The 19,636-nt window shown below is 34.2% G+C and overlaps 1 protein-coding gene across 11 annotated transcripts in view; it reads left to right on the top strand.

Annotated features, from left to right (window-relative positions):
• Window positions 1-17,486, top strand: part of LOC107193715 (nuclear receptor coactivator 2-like) — a 191,922-nt gene extending 174,436 nt beyond the window's left edge. For 10 of the 11 annotated variants that reach the window (XM_015583218.1, XM_015583211.1, XM_015583212.1 and 7 more), the window contains 3 exons: window positions 6,069-6,248; window positions 8,705-8,781; window positions 16,528-17,486. In XM_015583218.1, the coding sequence (XP_015438704.1) occupies window positions 6,069-6,248; window positions 8,705-8,781; window positions 16,528-16,605 (335 nt within the window). In that variant the 3' untranslated portion in view covers window positions 16,606-17,486. The remainder of the gene's footprint in view (window positions 1-6,068; window positions 6,249-8,704; window positions 8,782-16,527) is intronic. The other variant, XM_015583217.1, reaches the window with a different exon arrangement.
• Window positions 17,487-19,636: the final 2,150 nt, after the last annotated feature.

Here is a 19,636-nt window from a genome sequence, read left to right as displayed (position 1 = left end):
ATGAATGCGTCGGGTGCAAACAAGATGGCGGCCCCTTCTTGGGCGACACGTCAAACGAGTAATTTATTTCTCTTTTTTTGGCTGAGAATACAAAAAAATAATGTTTCATGTGTTCAGAATCTTATAAGAATCATAATCCTGGTAGAATGTGACAATTTTTTAATGAAAAATTTGCAACATTTAGTTTTATTGAACAGTGTATATTTTTGTTGTGAAACTGTAAGTCGTCGTACTAACTGTTTTGACACTGTTTGTGAATTAGCGTAACATTTATTTTCTTTATGTTCTATTATATAATCTTTAATTTTCAATAAAACTATGAATTTGTTTTTTTTTTTTATTTTTCAGAGGTATTAACTCACATTCATATCTTATGAACGAAATTGAAAGAACGAGACTGGCCATTAACCGCGAATTAACTCCAATAATTCCACGTTCTTCATCAAACGTCCTTTCATTTTGGGAATAACACAGTTCACTTCGTGTTCCTAACGGAGCAAAGTGTTAGACCTTTCTCGCGCCGAATGAACGTCAGTCGGTTCTATTGAATTGTCGTCCGTTCAAGGGAAAAAACTTATCGAAGGTCTGCATTTTGTAATCGTGTGTTAGAAAGACGAAAGAAGTTCTTCCGTCTCTCTGAGAGGAGAACACACCGATCAGCCATGTTCCTACTGAATTGTGATGTAACATATTAGAGCCTCATCGCCATCTACGACCTTTTGTCTCACACTAATTCTAGCGATACAAAACACGATATGTTCGAGATTGCACCCTACTTCTTGTTTTTTTTTTTTTTTTGTGTAGCGATTAGAGGGGCCACACTTTCCTATGATGATTGTAGACACCGATGTACCTATGTAACGATCATAGTAGATAAGTCACGTAGGAAAGACTGTCCTTTTGTACCATATCTCTTTTAGGTACCCTCTTTGTGACTCGTATACGTTAAGATCACCGTACTTTTTAAGGTGGACTGGAAACGGAAGCGGGCAAATTGTTTCTGAATTCTGTTAACTTCAACTAATCGTAGATATTTATATCAATAATTAGAATCTTCTTTGCAAATGGTGTATGAATCCTTTAAGTTCGGAGAACTTGTAGCGACGCCATTGGCTTACATTTATTTTCTATGAAAAATGAACTGTGAAGTTCATATTTTCCAAAAATGAATTTTGAAGTTTATATTTTCGCAGACGTGACTTGATACATTTAAAATCTAAAATGGTAATTCGTTATATTTCATTTTACATGTCGAAATACTATACTCTTGAAAAGTGATAAATTATTCGAAATGTTTAATAGGTGTATAGTGAACTCACTTTTCGGAACTTTCAATGTCGGATACTTATCACAATATGTCGATATGATGATATATTTATTTATATTACGTTTATACAGGTGGTCTGACAATATTTAATTATGTACACTATAATCTGTAATCAGCAAACTATAGTCACAGTAAAGTATATTGTAATCAAAGGAAAATGTAAGTTGGTACAATTTAGACTTCGTCAACGATTTGCAATACAGAACAATTTACTAAATTAATTTTATAATTACGGAACTAAAGATATTGAAGATCTGTGTTTGAAATATCACCAAAAAGAAAGAAACGACCGGTAGTGTGTAATGAATAGTAAGACGTTTGAGGGAATACATTTTTTGAATTTTTCTGGACGAATCAAAACGTTCGAATACATTTGAGCGGTACTGTATAACACACGTTGAAAATGAAATCTTAATTTGAAGAAATTATTACTCTTGCAATTTTTTGTCTCTTAACATGACGTTTGACATTACTTTATTTTTGAAGTTTAGACTGCTTACGTCAGTATTAGTTAAATGTAATTATTCCCTACAGTAGGTTCGTGATAAATTAGATAATAACAAGGAGAGTTAAGATAATACATGGAAGTAGAAACAAGTGGCGAGAATTGCACGGTATAAGTAATTTGCCCATTTCCGGTTCGGAACATGTACGCACCGTTTAGTGATTATCTCCGGCACTTCCGGAACACGTAAATTAGCGTCACTGTCACTTGCTGCACCACATTGTGAAATCTGTGTTAAAAACTAATATGTATTTTGCTACCTCCATATCGTTAAGACTGAATTTCTTGTATCGATGTAATCGACCATTAGTATTTTAGCATTAACGACATATCCAGGCGGTACGTTCGACAGTCGTTGAAGAACGTCTTTTTTTTTGTCCAATCCTCTTACTGTCAATAATTATACACGTCGATCTACCGGGTGTATGAAAAGAAAAATCAAAAGTCGAACGTAAATTCTTATTTTCTTTCGAATATTACGCTGAAAAGTAATTATTTTGCATCTTAATGAAAATGTATTGGATGTAACCAATAAATAATCCGCCATATTCTCTCAAATTCAATACTTTTTTTCGTGGAAATCAGAAGCTCTGTTCCGTCTCAGAGATATTTCTTCTCGTTACTCGAAACTGTTATACCAGTTTACTAAAAAGAAATGGTGGTTTATTTATTGATAAACCTAATAATTTGAAAGAATTTAGTTTCAATTGTATTATGGATTGTTTACAGAATATAAATTACTTCGACTTGAAACAGTTCGACGTAATCACCTCATTTCTTTCGCGCTCAGTATTATACAGTTTATGTTTAATTATGTTACGCTTGTTGTCTCACAATAGTTTCTTTGTGTGTTTTTATGTTGTGTTCCCTCATTAATTCCCGATCAATTCATATTTATTATCCATCCGAATATCGTTTTGTTTTATCTTTTGCGAGGAAACGTGTTAGGGTTGTTTCACGTTTGGAGCATGATTAACGTAGACGCCCAATTGTACTGAAATATGGGTGTAAAAAAAATGTTGGAGACCCCGGAAATGGGAGACTTGTGAGGTGATTTGAAACAAGTTTTTCCTTAGCAAAAATCTTATCTGAGGCCTTGTTAACGAGATATTGACGAAAAACCCCGACCAATCAGAGCGCGAGTCTGTCAGACGAGTTCCCGCAGTAACGTTGGCTACGCGCTGCAATTGGTAGTCACTGTTACCGCGGGAACACGGCTGGCAGACTCGCGTTCTGATTGGTCGAGGTTTTTCTTCAATATCTCGTTAACAAAGCCTCAGATAACATTTGTGCTAAGAAAAAGATTGTTTCAAATCACCTCATGAGTCTCCTATTTTCGGGTCCTCCAATATTTTTGTTACACCCTGTAGAACTCGTTACCATTGACTTCGAAAAAATATAACTGCATTACATTACAAATATTTTTTTTACATAGACAAGAATATTTTCGATAGGTACAATACACTGCTGGATATAATTTTAAGATCACCTCTTTCTTTTATGGTGTTTTCAGTGATTTATTACTAAAACTACTCATTTTCCTTTATACTTTTTTGCCCAACTGGAAAACAACATTCTTCTAAACAATCATGATAATTTATTATACATGCAAATAATACGTAAATTGGTTTCATATTTTTTGTTCATGCAGTTTTATGTAAATCCTCAAATGGAGAATAAATAGTTTTAGTTATTAATCACGGAAAACTCCAAAAAATGAGGTGAACCTATAATTCTCTCCAGTAATGTAGGGGATCGTTAAAAATTTGCATATATGCATTGTAAAAAACTTAGCGAATCGTGTGGTATAAATGAAAATCAAATGATTTCTTATGTAAAAACTAATGGAAAATATGTAATGAAACCTTTTCATACGAGCTTTTATTTTCGAGAAAGTTGATTTTGAAAATTTGTTAGATACGACTTCTGTCTTGTTTATTTTTTGCAATGATTTTACATAGATTTAGAGTTAGAAGATACTAAAGTGATAGGAAACTAATATTAATTTTTAAAATAAGAATAGAAACAGTAAATAATAGATAGATATTTTAGAATATGCGCTGAATTTTCAAAATCAATTATGAATATGTTAAAATTTGTTGTAAAAATTACTTTTACAAAAGGAATCTTGTCTTTCTATTTATATCAAAATTTTGTATACGCTCTGTACATTCTTGATGCTAAGCTGGCGAAGAAAACGCAAAATTAGTCGAATGAACGAAATATGCAGTTATAAAATATCGTGTCACGTTAATCATTCCCCTAATCTCTGTGTCAATATTCGTTGGTGTATTAAAATTAAGCTGGTTCCGCGATTTTCAGAGTCGCCTTTGTCCTTGAACTATGATAAAGAGAAGGGCTACTAACAACGGCGCATTTTCATGTACAGTGCATCGAGCTTTTTGTGATTAATCAGTGTCACTAAAATGCAGTGTTATTAAGCATCGTCGATACGTGGGTCTAATGTTTCTCAGAGCTGCCCTCCCCCTTCTTTTTTTGTATTTATGATGCTACGTGTCCACGTGAGAGCAGACTCCTGTGAGTTATACACTCTTCCTCGGTTATGTGTGTCAGTCTGACCCCTGTTAATATGTTAAAGCATCGTTTCGTTTATTTTTTTTTATTGGTTGAACATAGAAAAAAAGAAAAATTTCAATTACTAATCGACTATATACAATTCCTTATTTTTAAAGTAAAAAATAAATAATAATCGATTGACTGGAAATTACTCATAGCAAGTTTACCCATTGCTATTATGTATATTGCGCAAAGAAACGAAACTAATTGATAAAGTAATATAAGTTACGATGGTTTATTTATCCCAGGGTATACTATAATAACCAATATAAACAGTTGATGCGACAGTAAACTCTAAAGAAAAGAGATGTTTTATTTTGTATTATCAAGGAAAAAATATTTAATTTTTTTCAGTAGCGATCTTGTCGACAAATTTTATATTGTTATAAGTATGATAGTTATTTTATATGCAACTGTATTGTTCCTAACACATGTGTCTCTTACAATTCTTTAATATTACATGTACCAATTTTGTTGATGTCAAAAGTAAATTCACTATGTCTTTGTTACAAGACTATATACTTGGATTATATTTTCAATTCGTTGTTTCGTTTTAACTTAACACCAGAGTGTTTCATTAAAATATTTACATGATTATTTTAGAACCACCCTGCACATCATTTCCACCGACTCTGTTCTCATGTCAAGACACGTAGCATAATCTTAATATGCTGACTGCCCAGATTTTCACTATCTTCACGATATCTTAAGTCGTTACTATTACCAAAAATTACGTGTGTATATATAGGGTGTTCCACGAAACTGGGCCAAGCCACATCTTCAGAACGCTAGGAGGTACAAAATATGTTCACTAGGCAAATTTATTAATTTAATTTAAATAGTTTCGTGTGATGTATCATATGGTGCATGTATGTGCCACGAAAGTGGAACCGTGTCAAAGATTTCATGGTCACCTTTATTGTTTCAAAGTAAAACTAAACGTCTCCACTTTCGTGGCAGAAATGTGCACCATATGATGCATCACAGGGAACCATTTAAATTTCTTCAAATTGAATAATTTCCTACCTTGTACCGTTTAAAAAAAGATACAGCTTTACCCACTTGCGCGGCACATCTTGTATAATACATTCCTCATTTGAATTATTACCCTATTACTAACTATATTAACTAGATTGCAAATCTTATTATTCAAAAATCACGTCGGTCATCAATGAGCACCAATAGGCCAGTCAACCTGTTAAACCGTCTCCCAACTGTGACGATCCGAGGCTTCGTCTCACAGTAACCTTTTGTTTATTACTCTCCACCCACCCATCTGTCTATCGCTCTCTTTTTCTTCACCAAGAATTCTCATCGTGCTTGAAAGTCATAAAAAGATTCCGTGACGAACCGGATGGGCCGGATATCAGGTGTCGTCCTGTCAAATGGCAGACTGTGTTGCGAACTATGTTAATGGCAATATTGTAAATACCGCATTTTTTTGTAATAAAGCATTCATCCCGTACCTGTATGACTAACTTACGTTACGGCTTGCACATAGAGACACGATCCGCAGAGTAACCACCGCGACAGAGAGAGCAAACGTGTTTCCCATCGATCCAGTCGATGGAATTGACTGTGATCGATGGACGGGAAGAGCAACAGGAACAAAACAAACAACAAAACTACAAGGGAAATAACGGTTTCGTTTTGTCGCAGGGAACGCAAGCTGCACCTCGGAGTTCGTCAGGCAGGAATTGAGGCGAGCGATCGTCGGCGCGCGGACGCAGCAACAGCAACAGCAGAGGGTACCGAACAACATACAGAACAACCTGTCCGGTCAAGTCTCTCAGGACGATCTCGAAGCGCTTGGTCTCACCTTTGAAATGTCCCCTGCAGGTACGTTGTTTTGGAAGGAGTGATTCGACCGCGGTTCCTTTCTTATGATCGCGTGTCACGGGGCCCAATTGAAAGAATTAAGGGGATAGAAGTGAAGGGGCTACAGCAGTGATCTCCCAAAGTGCTCGTTCTCCTGGGATCTTTTTAGATTTGAAATTGGATTCTCACAAATTTCAAACTGGTTTCTCACAAATGACACACATCTTTCTATATGGTTTTCGAATCAGGAGAAGACTCCTAAAAGTCCTAGGTAGTTAAATCGATCAAAGATTGGCAGATTAATTTTTTTCCTACAGTTTTCAACAGTGGGATGCACCACAAGTGCTTAGATTATGCTTTTATATTACTTGGATTTTTAGGATTTATATGTTACCGAGGACAATCTTTGCTCAAGTCGTATGAGATAGGAAAAAATATCTCTGAAGGTAGCTAAGTTGGTGAAAGCAGCCACCTGAAAAGGGCCCAGTTTCGACTTCCAATCTGGTTTCTGCTTCTTTGCATAGAATATTTTTTAGCAAGTTTGATGAAATTTACACTATTTATACAGTGATTCCTTTGAACAATGTTTTGTTCGTTAATAATTAGTGAGAATCTAGTCATGGGAGTGTACGTGTTAGTCCAAAAAGCCTTATCCTAGCCTCGAACTCAAGTTTAGAGACCGTGGCTCTTACAAAAGAAGTTTCTAGAAGTAGAAAGAATGAAAATGAGCACTATGGGAGTCATGAGAGTCGCGCATTATAGGGGCCACTACTGTATTTTCATACAGGGTGGGATAATTGCCGCGATAAAAACATATGGTTTATTTTCTGACGTAAAAGTAAGTTGTTATTGTAGAATAAATCTTTTTTTTCGTATAAGGTCTGATTGTAGTGATTTGTCCTATTATAATTTTGGACCAGTGCAGTTGGACCTGAAATTGTTTTTTAGATTAGAATGTGAATTTTATGCATTTATGACAATTTAACTATTTCAACCAGTTAATTGTAGATTTTCAACTTACTAAACTAGTTTTTGTTCAACTTTTTATAAAATTATACAGTCAGAAATTTATTCTACAATTTCAAGTTATTTTTGCACCTGAAAGTAAACGACTACTGGCATATTTTCAAACGTATTTTGGGTGTAACTTTGTATTTGTCGACCATCCTTCATTCGTTTCTTGATACTAACAAAATTTCAGGTTCCTATGCGTCGTATTATTCGATCCTTTTTCGTCAGTTGTATCGCGTAGCATAATAATTGAATTTCTGCACCTCGCCTGAACGCTGTGAAAAAGTATTACAGGGACTCCGCATAAATCACAGAAAAATTCGAAATTTCTTTTGATACAAACATATAACGTAATAAATTTCAAGTATCACTTATATAATTCGTTTTAAAATGTAAAAGTATTTATTGCGCAAGCCTATTAGACCGAGGTGGTTTCTTAATATATAGTTATTATTAAACTTGAAATTTGTTATTATATAAAAAGTACTATGATTATGTATATAGAAAGTATGACTCGATACAGGAACGCATACACTATGCTTCTGCTTATGAGGACATAGGATTTCGATAAATTTTCCAAATTCCACTGCATTTAAAATGAATGCATACGGTGTAACGTATAGAAAAAGTGAAGCAGTAAACGAATTATTTTAGCGTCAGGAACGTTAATTTTTACTCGTATTTTTTCGACCGGTATCGTATACATATATTTCTACCTCTATAACGCGCGATAATTTCATTAAAAATTGAACAATGCCATAGTTTGCAAAAAGTCAGACGGGAATTATCTCGTATCAATATTTTCTTGTATATTGAATTCAAAAATATAAGAATTTGTTACTACGTTAATTTCATTGCTTCTTCTATCGCAGTTATCTCGAAAATACAGTATTCCCTCTTTATAGTTGCGCTGATTGGTGCTAGTAACGCGACTATAGAGAGCAATGGTCTCGATTCCAAGATCATTTAATTGGCTGATGTGACAATTGGTAAGTTTGTTTCTTAAAAAAAATTATAAATTTCAAAATATTTGATCTCTTGAACTAAATAAGCGTGTGAACCGCTAAGTTTTGATTCTGGACCACTGTATGACAAAGCGATTATAAAGAGGTCGCTGAGGCGAGCTTATAGAGAGGGAATACTGTACTGTTTACGAAACACTCCGAATCTACCGTGTGTTATCACGATGGATTGTAGCTTCCAGTCTGATCCAATAATACAGGTCACTATTTTTCCGCGTATACATATATATATATAGGGTCATACAAAAGCAAAACGATCATTAGTATTTCGTGCGAATTGATAAGGAAAGTAACGTGTGTGTCCCTGTCCGTCCGGTAAACGTACAGAGAACGAGGAGTGTGTCCCTGTCGCACGTTACGAACACCTGTGCTTCTTGTAAGAAAAGGCATTTATTTTATAATAAAGACTGGTGGTAACGCCTACTGTTACAATGTCCTAACTAGGTGAGGCTGTGGTTAGCGATGGCCCTGCAAAGAGCTGGGCCATTGGGAGTGCCGGAAGTGCCCCCTCGTCCTCCAGGGTAAGACCCTTCCGACAATATACTTTTACGTACACATATATGTATATGTATATATGTATGTATATATATATATGTATATATATATATATATGTATATATATATATATATGTATATATATATTCATGTCACACGTGTATACATATATACGTATATTTTATTTTATTTTTTTTTTCTTTATTTTTGATTTTGTATGCTATGTCTACCCTTCTTCGCTTGGCTTCAGAACTTATTATTGTGCACGAAATGTTAATTGATTTTTTTTTCTCTCTCTACGCACTGAGCGTAAAACTTGTAGGGGGTATTCTAGCGCTCTCTTTGCATGTGTCACTTGGACGTTATTTATATTGTTTATTTATACGTACGGCGTGCGTATACAGGGTAGTGATGTTTTAATGGGGACTCTCTAGTATCTTCGTGTTTATAGAACAGAACGTGGGGGTATAAATTGCTCGAAGGGGCCGACAGTATGGTGGATCGTAAATTCATTTGGTGATCGTTTTCTTTTCAAGGTTTCAACGTCATCTGTTTCTTTTGTTTTCAAATGGAACCTCAGGTTTTTTTTTCTAGATTTTTGTAGAGGATAAAAGAACAAACTTAATAACTCAACCAGTTTCAGCATTTAATCGTAGAATACCCTAATCCAAAGATAATTAATGTTTCGTCAAGTTATGTGAGCGTAAAATCTGGATATAATGGAAGAAACAATAATTATTTTCAAGTTACAATATTTTCAGATTTGATGTTCGAAATGATACACTCTTGCGACTCATTCAAATTCTGTTCTTTACTCTCTATAAGAAGGTAGAACAAAAATATACACGGTTCTATTTAAGAAATAAAATATACCAGTGACCTCGAAATCTCGAATGAAAATAGATCTTGAGAGGGATTTTCTTTTCACCGTATTATTTGTCTCTTGGACAACTGTACTTTCACCCTTAACATCTTCGTCAGGATGTCTATAAATCATGGAGATAATCAGATGTTACCATTTAAATGGCCCACGCTGTATGTACACGTTTATACACAGATTTATCGCCACCTATTGATAATTTTGCACCGTCGACACGGAATTTTTTCCCCTCCATTTTCTCGCTCTTCCACGCCTATCTGGCTCTCGATCGAACCGGCAGATGTGTATATTCTTTTTTTTTTCCTCGCCGTTGGCTCGACTTTGTACACCATTTCGCGACACGAGCTTTGTACGACAGTGCTGCGTGGACGTACAAAGGAATACACCGAGAGCCCGCTTTGTTCGTCTAGCCGAGAGATTGTTCGATCGTTCGCATTTCCTTCTGCCTTTTTTTTTTTAAATCTAGATTTTTCATCTTTGTTGTTGTATTTAGAAGTTGTAGAAGTAGGACTGGGTACTGGTGATGAAATTGGTGATTTATTTTTTCTAATTAGCGTCGCTGTTAATATTAATCGCTCATCGCTGTTTTTGGATGAAATTGTTGTTGAAGCGGCGATTACATGGTTGGTGCATATGAAACGTTGCTTTTATGAAGTCCTGAGATCTATGGTACGGTTACAGAGATCGGTTAAATCAATTTTTTTTTTGTCACTTTTGTTACGCATAATTTGTTAGAGCTGATAGTTTGTGTTATTATAAATAATCTAAATGTATAGATGCTTGTGTAAATCAATTTTTGTTCACTTTTGCTACGCATGAATTGTTAGATTAATAGCTGGTTTGTCAAGTGTACAAGCTAGATTGATAAACAGTGAGATTACTTGAAGGAATTAATTAATATTCTCGACATTTCATATAATGAATATCATGTGTTGTTGCGTAATGATAAAGAATTGTTTAACAATAATTAATGAATAAAGCATTAAAGTCGTTTAAAGTGAGACCAAGAATCTTGTATTGGTAATTTTGATTGAACTGAAAGCGTGACGAAAAATAAGTTCTTTAGAATGTACATATTACTGATGGTTTGTTGTGACCAAATAATATATTGTAATATGCACCAATCGGAAATGTTAGACATTATTCCAATGAATTGTAGAGAATCCTGATTTCAGAAGCAAAACAAGAAATGTTTAGAATTTCTAATAAATTTAAGCCAATAAATTAATTGTTTTCTGTGAAATCAGTTTAGTGTTTTTGTGATACTGGTAGATTAATTGAAGAATTGGGTAAAATCATTGAGAAAACGAGATAAAAATTATTTCGTATTACATATTCTTCTGAAATGAATCTTACTCGTAGTAGAAAAATTATCTACAAATTCGTAAAATGACCTACTTATTTTAACGACTCTCTCTTTTGGATGTATAAGTCGTCCTATTGCCAACGAAAATAATATTGGAGCAGTACGTGTACAGATTCCATACGAGTCAGAAAAACTAATAATTAGACTGCGGATATTTATAGAAATTTAAATTTTTATGGAGCAAATGCAAATTTATAAAAACAATATACTAACACGAATTTCTTCCATCCATTAAAAACTTTTTCAAATTAAAGACAGAAGGAAGAATATTGTCGAGCTTGTTATCCCATATATTCACGTGTATTATAAAATACATAAAATCTGCATTTTAGTGATAATTAAATTGGGGATGTTTATATAGAGATTTTTATATCATTGGTGTATAATAAAAATTCATTATTTTATCGAGGATATGAAGAAAGGAAATAAAAATCTTATTAAGAAAAGTAGTACATGATATTTTACCAAATTTGATATTACTTTTTTACGAAATTAAAAAGCTGTGTTACTTTAGTAATTATTTATCGTCGTTCTCGATCATTCTCTTCCGCATTTAACAAACAAAAATAGACGAAAAGATGTTTCGAATTTCAACTATATCCATTTCACTGAAACAAAATGGTGGATCATTTATGAATTCAACTAATAATTAATTTTTTGTTATAAACGTTGAGTTTTAGAAGTTTTTGGCTATATGTTATGAATGTACAAAAATCCGCAGTCTAATTATAATTTAATAAAAAGTCAAGAGTAATTGTTATATTTGGTTTCTGTACTTCGTTCACCTCGTTCATCGTTACTATAGAACTCGTATTATCCTTTTTGTTAATTTTTCTGAAAGGGAATCCCACCCTAGACTTGTATAAACTTCACATCCAAGTTTTACACTCATTGCGAGGCTAGACACTTAGTCTCTATGTTTCTATGTAACTTTCTCAGATCGACTAATATTATCGTCATCGAACAATTTAATTCGACATCGATCTTTTAGAACACGTAATCGAAAATGTTAATATATTTTGCTGTTCTTGACACAACCGTGCTCTCATCCGCACTCACGAGACTAATTTCTATTCTTCTCGATTGTGTTAACTGCAAGTAACCTCCCGCATTCTTTGTTGTTCGCAACAGAACTAATTCTTTGTGAGTAGAAGCAGAAATATACTTGTATTCAGTGTGGCTTGTATTTCTGCTAAATCGTTCGTTTTCTTTGGAGAATTTCTATTTCTTTAAAAATTAGGAAAGTTGATTCTACTATTTGCAAATATGAATTTAAAATGCAAATTTCCTGCACTTGATGTATTTAGTAAAGGAAAAACATTTATGAGAAAAAGCATTAGCGTTAGTGAACAAGAAAAACAGAAAGATAAGGCATTCTGATGAATTGATAAGAATATTTTTCTAATTTATTTTTGATGTAGTGACTGTAAAAGAGTAAATCGAAAAAGTTATTAAAATCAATTTTACTCAGAATTTCTTCTCTCAGAAAAAGTGTATTTTATAAGCATTTGATATAGCAAGAAGCTTCTAATAATATTTTGTAGATCTGTCTGTCGAAAACGACGTCAGAGAGGCTCAAAATTAAAATACACGACCGAGAGAATATCAATAAAATAATTACGGTGTATAAAGTTTTCTTTTCGTTTCTGAAATTTTATAAATAATGCATATTAGCCTATAAAATTATTATGAATAGTACAATAAAGAAGATATTCAATACACATAGAAGAATACATGACGATTATCGAAGCAAATTTATTTTAAATATTTTATATGGAACAAATTTTCTTTCAATCGGATAAATCACTATTTTAAAAATAATAAAATGAATATTCACAACGTTTCTTCCAAAAGAAGATCCTGAATTCAATGTATGACTTTCTGAGGTCGAGTTTTTGAATATTGAAACCAGAATATTCATTTTTATTCAGTTTATTTCGTTTAAATCTTGATCGTAAACTTACTCGGTGCAGAGACACGTTGTTTCTTCTTTTAGTTGTAGGGTGATGGTGCAGTAAGCTTCAGCTGACTCGAAGTAATTTACTATTAATCAAACTGGCATTTTGTCGTATCTTGTAACGTTTACATTTTCTAGTATCGTAATGCTTTTTCACAGTGAGCCAAAATTAGATAATCTAAACGCTCTGCTCTCGCAGTTTCCTGTCGAAGCTGATTGCGCGTTGAATTTCCCATCGGCGAACCCGGAAGTGCCTCTTGAAGAAGTCGCTTCCATTGACTAGCCGCCATCTTGAGAATTTCGGACTAAGTTTACTAAAAGACGAAATGCTGCATTGTCTTCGGTCTATAAAGTGAACGTCGATGTTAATGCAATACAAATTAATATAATCATTTAATTAATAATTTGTTTGTCGGTAAAAAGTTGATACCTTCAATGCAAGACTAATTTCAATGGAATTTTTTGTATAAAGTTACTCTGATTATTTTTATTAATTTCGTTCTATCACGCCGTTTATTACAATTTTGATTCCTTTGTAATGAAAACGTGATTGCCTGAATGACTATATTCTTTCACTTACAATTATTTTTACAAGCATTGTACATGGAAATGCCTATTTTATTGAAGTTCGAGATCGAATCACGAGAAAACCTGATGAGTTTAAATTTAGGTCATGTTAGAAATAATACATTGTAGTTTCATTAAAAAGTATGATTACAATTACCTTCTTCTTCATAGATATTCGTCCGATTCATTTTGTGTTAATTTCACAAGAAGTCTTTGCATATACTGTTCTTTCATAATAAAATACATCACATACTAAATCCCGTTATTCATTATGAATATCTTTGGAACCTTTTCAAATCGAGATTTAGACAACCGTCATTAGTTCAATTATTGAAGATAATTGCAGTTGCATTGAACGTATTAATACTACTTAGTGATCGTTACTCAAAGAATTTCACAGAATCGGTAACGATTATTACTTGAATAACGCAGCAGCAGTAAATTTTTTTTATTTGCATATTACAGTATTCCCTGCCTATAGTCGTGCCACTCGGGACTAGTAACGTGTCTATAGAAAGAGGTGGATAATTCCCCTTTTGGCTGTTAGTTTTGTTTCTTCAATTCGCTGATTACTGTTGTCAATGCAATAATAAAAAATAAAAATTGTAAGTGATGAATGTGTTTGAGATATCGACGCGTTTATAGTCAGCACGGCGAGTCGACTTTATAGAAAGGGAATACATTGCTTGAAAAATTGATTTTACGTAAAAATGAGGACCAAACTCAATGATCCCGCGACACTTCGTGATTTTCAGCGTAGTTTCTTAACGTTCTGCAAAATAACTGCTTTGATACAAACAAATAGATAAAAATAAATCAAAAACGACCGTTTCTATGCGTTAGTTGCCCACTCACGATGGCCGTATGAATTTCTCTTCCTCTCCCTATATTATATATTTTTTTTAAGCGTCACTAGATTAGAAGCCTTTGGTGTGCATTGGAACATTAGATGTGTAGCGAATTATGTGGCTTCAGTACAATTTTCTTTTTGGAATTTTAGCTATGCGTTTGCCTACGTAGATGCATAAGGATGCTGCTCGAAACAATCGAGTATTCGTTGAGATTCTTCTCTGTTCCTTTTGTTTTTTCCTTTAGTCTTTTCGAATGAGTAAAGAATGTGAGTATTCAAAAAAAAAATCGATGTAATGCTTGCTATTGAATGTATCATTTAAAAAAATATGTGATACGTATCGTTTATATTTAGAGGAATCTTATTTATAATCGTTACTAAAATTTAAAATTCAAAGATTTTATTATGTTACTGATGTTACACATGTTGATATCTCATTTTTCAGTTTCAATTACTAAACGTTTGAGTACTCACATGCAGTCAGCAAGAATGCATTAGTTCCGATATTTAGAGCCGATATTTTCAGTAATTACAAATAATCAGATTATAAATGATTATGTGTAGATAGATACGATTAAAATACGGAGTTCAAGAGTTTGGAAAATACTAATCACTAAAACGCTATTTTCTGATAATTAATGTTTTCTTTCTTCTGTAATCTGTATCGCAGGATAAAGCAGTAAAATCTATTGATGTAAAATTTTATATAATTCGATTTTTATCTAGTCCGAAATTTTGTACTAATGTACAGTTAGTATTTATTTTAAGGATGTTCATAATCGTGCGCATATAATTTTCGTTATACTTGTCATTATTTTGTACTATACTTTTCCACATTGAGTTCAAAGTTGTTTAATTGCATTTCAGCACGCTAATATTTATTTTAGAGCAATACTGTACCGCAAACTTCGTTTTTTTGCTTTTTTTGCGTTGTTTGTTCTGCACAATAACACAAAATGACAGCATGTGTATACATGCTAATTATTAATATCAATCTTTATAAATAATATTCTATCGGCAGTTGATCATTTTTCATTACAGAGATTGCACTGAATATAAAACTTCTTAGTTGGTAATGGATTTTACACACTTTCAGCAATTATTTTTATTTTGTTTTTATGCTAATAAGATATTTAATAGAAAGAAACAGATTTATCCTTATTTCAAACTTTTATTTAAAGAATAAAGACGCGTCAAAGAAGATAATGACGTAACAATCGTAACTAACACATTTTGTGTAGCAACACCCATGATTTTATTGTTAATGGAATTGTCAAGCGTATTGGAATATTCAAGAAAAGTTATTATATCAAGGGAATGTTGTGAATGATCACTAGACTACGAATTTTATGCGTTCGTTTCCACAATCGATTGTTATCAGTATGGCAATATGTACTGAGGTTTGTGCTTTAATGAAACCTGATAGAATCTCCAACAGAGTATTTCATTCTAGTTCTTGTTAGTCATCACATTACATTTGCTACCGTATTCATGTAAAATCAAGCAACAAATTTTAACACAGACGGTCTTATTTCACTTGTTGGGCCATAAATGGTTATATTCCACTTGTTCCATTAGAGACAGTCTCTGTTCTGCCTCTTTATCTCTTATTCATCTATCAGCAAACTAAATTTCAAATTAAGTTAAATCATCGCCCTCCCCCTAAGTGAGACTAGGTGTGTTACTACTTAAACATCTACAATTGTATACACATCCGCAGTCTAATGATCACAATTTTCCCAAAATTCTGCTTCTTCTTGAAAGTTCGTAGTACAAAAATCGCGCGAAGGCTCTTCAACGCCTAATACAGTTTTTTTTTTCTTCCTAAATGACATTCCTCAAACGGGCTTTTTCATTCCGTCATAATAAAGCAATCGAAATAAAATTTCCGTTTGTATTATTACGCACTTAAACATCATTTTCCAAATCTTGATACTCCGTCATTCGCGATACCTGTCTCTCTCTCTCTCTCTCTCTCTCTCTCTCTCTCTCTCTCTCTCTCTCTCTCTTTCTCTCTCTTTCTCTCTCTATTCATCCGTGCATTTCGGATCGATCGGCTTTCCTCGAGAGAAAAGCCATCGTCTCCTACCAAATCCCTTCGATCAACCCAATAACCAACCCACGCTAATCGAACGGCGCTAACTTTTTCCAGACTTCTATGGAGGAAGTGGCTCGAGGTGATCCGAAGGTGAACCAGTCGTCGCTGTTACAGAAGCTGTTGTCCGAGTGACTGCAGGCCAACGCCTTGCACGGTAACGGGATCTATGTAATATACGTTTGAACATAAAGGATGGAAAAATGAACTGGGAAACGCGAAGAAGCCAGGGAACGCGCTATGAATGAAGAACGAAGAATATCGATCACACACACACACACACAGAGTATACACATCCACACGTTACACCCTATACGTAATGGATACTATTGTATTATATGTAACGCTACAACACACGAAGTCAGTATTCAGATACGTATCACCAAATACAATTGCGAAAGAAAGTTGTACGCCGCCGCGCTACCGCACCCTTCGAACCCTTTTTTGCGGAAAATGGAGAAAATCCTCCGACAAGGCGTTTCCGAATTCGCAACGGAACCAACGATCATCGACTTTCTGAACGACTCGAAGGACCAAAAGTTTCCGTGTACCATTTTGACCGTGTGGAGATATTCGCCACGGTGAAGTAGCCCACGCGTCCTGATCCCCCTCTCGAGGCTTTGTACGCCTGTAGAGGATATCTTCTGGCTCGGGTATTAGTCGAAGAATTGTGAATCGTGGAGAATAGACGATGAACGACGTATCGGTAATCGATATCGCTGGGTAAGGAGGCCGCTAAGTGGGGGGGGGGGCGGTGCGAAACGAAATTTAGAGGTTAGGGAACACATGTGGAGGTGGCGGCAGCGAAAAAGGGGAGAGACGAGCGGGTGGCGCTGTGGCGCGAAAATAGTGCGACGCCTCTGTCTTGTTTTATATATAAATATGAGTGATAGGATTATATATATATATAAAAGGAGTAAAGAAAAAGCCTTTTTGTCGGGGGTGTATCCCAGCTTCGAACGATATTCGAGTATAAATATATAAATATATAAAGTATAAATATATATTAATATAATACCGACACGATGGACTGACGTCCTGTTCGCTGTTGGCCGGTCGGTGATCCGCGTGGTGGCCCGTCAGTGTTGTATTTGGTATCACTTGAAGAAGGAAAAAAAAAGATAATGAAAGAAACTACGTAGGTACCTCAAAGGTATACTTTATTATACCACTGGCTGTTGAACATAGAACTATTTATAGGTTTAATTATTGTACACAGGTGGAAACAAAAAAAAAAAAAGAGTAAGAGCCGGACGTCGAGGCGATATATGGATCGAGAAAGGAAAAATAATAGAGCACTATCACCGTATTCTCTTAATTTAACATCCTTTTTGACTATTACATTTATGAATAATATATTTGTGATTGTAAGAATCTGCAACCAAAATGTGACAAAGAATACTTGTTGTTGTTAATATGATTTGTTGCAATTACTATATTATTATAATATTAAGGATTATTATTATTAATATTATTATTTTATTATTATAATAATAATTATTATTATTATATCGATATTGATATTATTGAGAAACACTTGGAATATGCATATTTCTATTCAATAGTAAGAGTACCTTTATATACATATATATATACATATATATTTGCGTAAATGTATATGTATATATATGTATTAGGGATTTATATAGCGAATTATATATAACTAATTCACCGAATTATTTATATATAATCGCTATATAAATTTACGTATATTTATATATGTATACGTGTGAGGATAAAGAAACGATTAAAAAAAAAAAGAATTAATAAGATGGAGATCAATCTTCTATTTTGCATAGCTCGGTAATTCTCCTTTGGGTCTTAGAGATGCACATTAAATGAAACGAGATAAAAGGACGAAAAAAGAAGGAGGTGGCCAAGAAACGAGAGATGAGAGAGAGAGAGAGAGAGAGAGAGAGAGAGAGAGAGAGAGAGAGAGAGAGAGAGAGAAATTAAATTTACTTCTTAAACGAACATCTATGTTGTTACATTGATCAACTCGTGGACAAAAAACGTAATTATGTGAAGGGATGCAGAAACGAGACAAAAAAAAAAGAGGGAAAAAATAAAATATACGTCTAATCACGTTTATATGTATATACACACGCCGCGCGATACAAAATGGAATGGTGTGTATATATGTATATATACATGCATATGAAAGAAATCTCACGCAAGTGTCTTATTTTTTCAGAATGTTTACCGATTATTAAACGATAGAGAGAAAGAGAGAGAGAGAGAGAGAGAGAGCGAGCGAGAGAGAGCGAGAGAATTAAAAAAAAACGCGAATAAAAGTAAAAATAAAACGACGGGACGGAAGTTGGAAGAAATTGCCACGAGGTTATGTAGAATGAAAGAGAAAAAAAACGTTTACGAGAATGGAGACGCGGGTTTGTTGCTCCCTGACGAATTTCACGAAGTTAGTTTCGGCCCTCCGCGAAAACGCGTTCAAAACTCCCCCACCCCTCCTCCCTGGTCGCGCGTAGAGCGCCCGCTAGCGTTTTATAGTTATTTTAACCTGATTGTTCGCGCGGTCCCGTTTTTTATCCAGCCCAAAAAATTGCTCGTCTCGACGACGACGAAATTCTTTTACGAATTATAATTGTCCCTTCCCGGTGTTCTTTTTTTTTTTTTTTTTATTACTTTTCCTTTTTCTTGTGCTATTCTCGTTTCCTATTCCCGTCTATAAGCACGGAATCGTCGAAACGCTGGACAGAGAAGGTTCGTGGAGATCGTCGCCGACCGAGTCGTGGACGATCCTTCGATCTGTGGTGATCCTTTTCGTTAGATAAGTAGACCAAGGAAATTGTTTTTTTTTTTTTTATATAAAGTAACATCGAACAGTCTCGCGAGCGTCATAAGCCATTCAAATTGTTTTTTTTTTTTTCTAAATATACGCGCGGGACGTCGACGTTTCGTTAGGGATACACGTACACATAGAGGCACACACACAATTTTATTTTAGAGCGTTAAGAGTCGGGGTACCGGAAGTCACGTGTCACCGGAATAGCGATCGACGACGTGGAAACGGAAAGTTTCACGAGTGTTTAAAAAAAGAAAAGAAAAAAAAAGCAGAATAATACGGAGAACCACAAATTGACACGAGACGATATTTTTTTTTCTTTTTTTTGTTTCTTCATTTACTCCCCCGCGTATCGCAAACTTG

Source organism: Dufourea novaeangliae, unplaced genomic scaffold (assembly GCF_001272555.1).
Source record: "Dufourea novaeangliae isolate 0120121106 unplaced genomic scaffold, ASM127255v1 scaffold25, whole genome shotgun sequence".
Taxonomy (NCBI): Eukaryota; Metazoa; Arthropoda; class Insecta; order Hymenoptera; family Halictidae; genus Dufourea; species Dufourea novaeangliae.
Note: the sequence above shows the minus strand (reverse complement) of the source record. Positions and strands in the feature narration are given on the sequence as shown.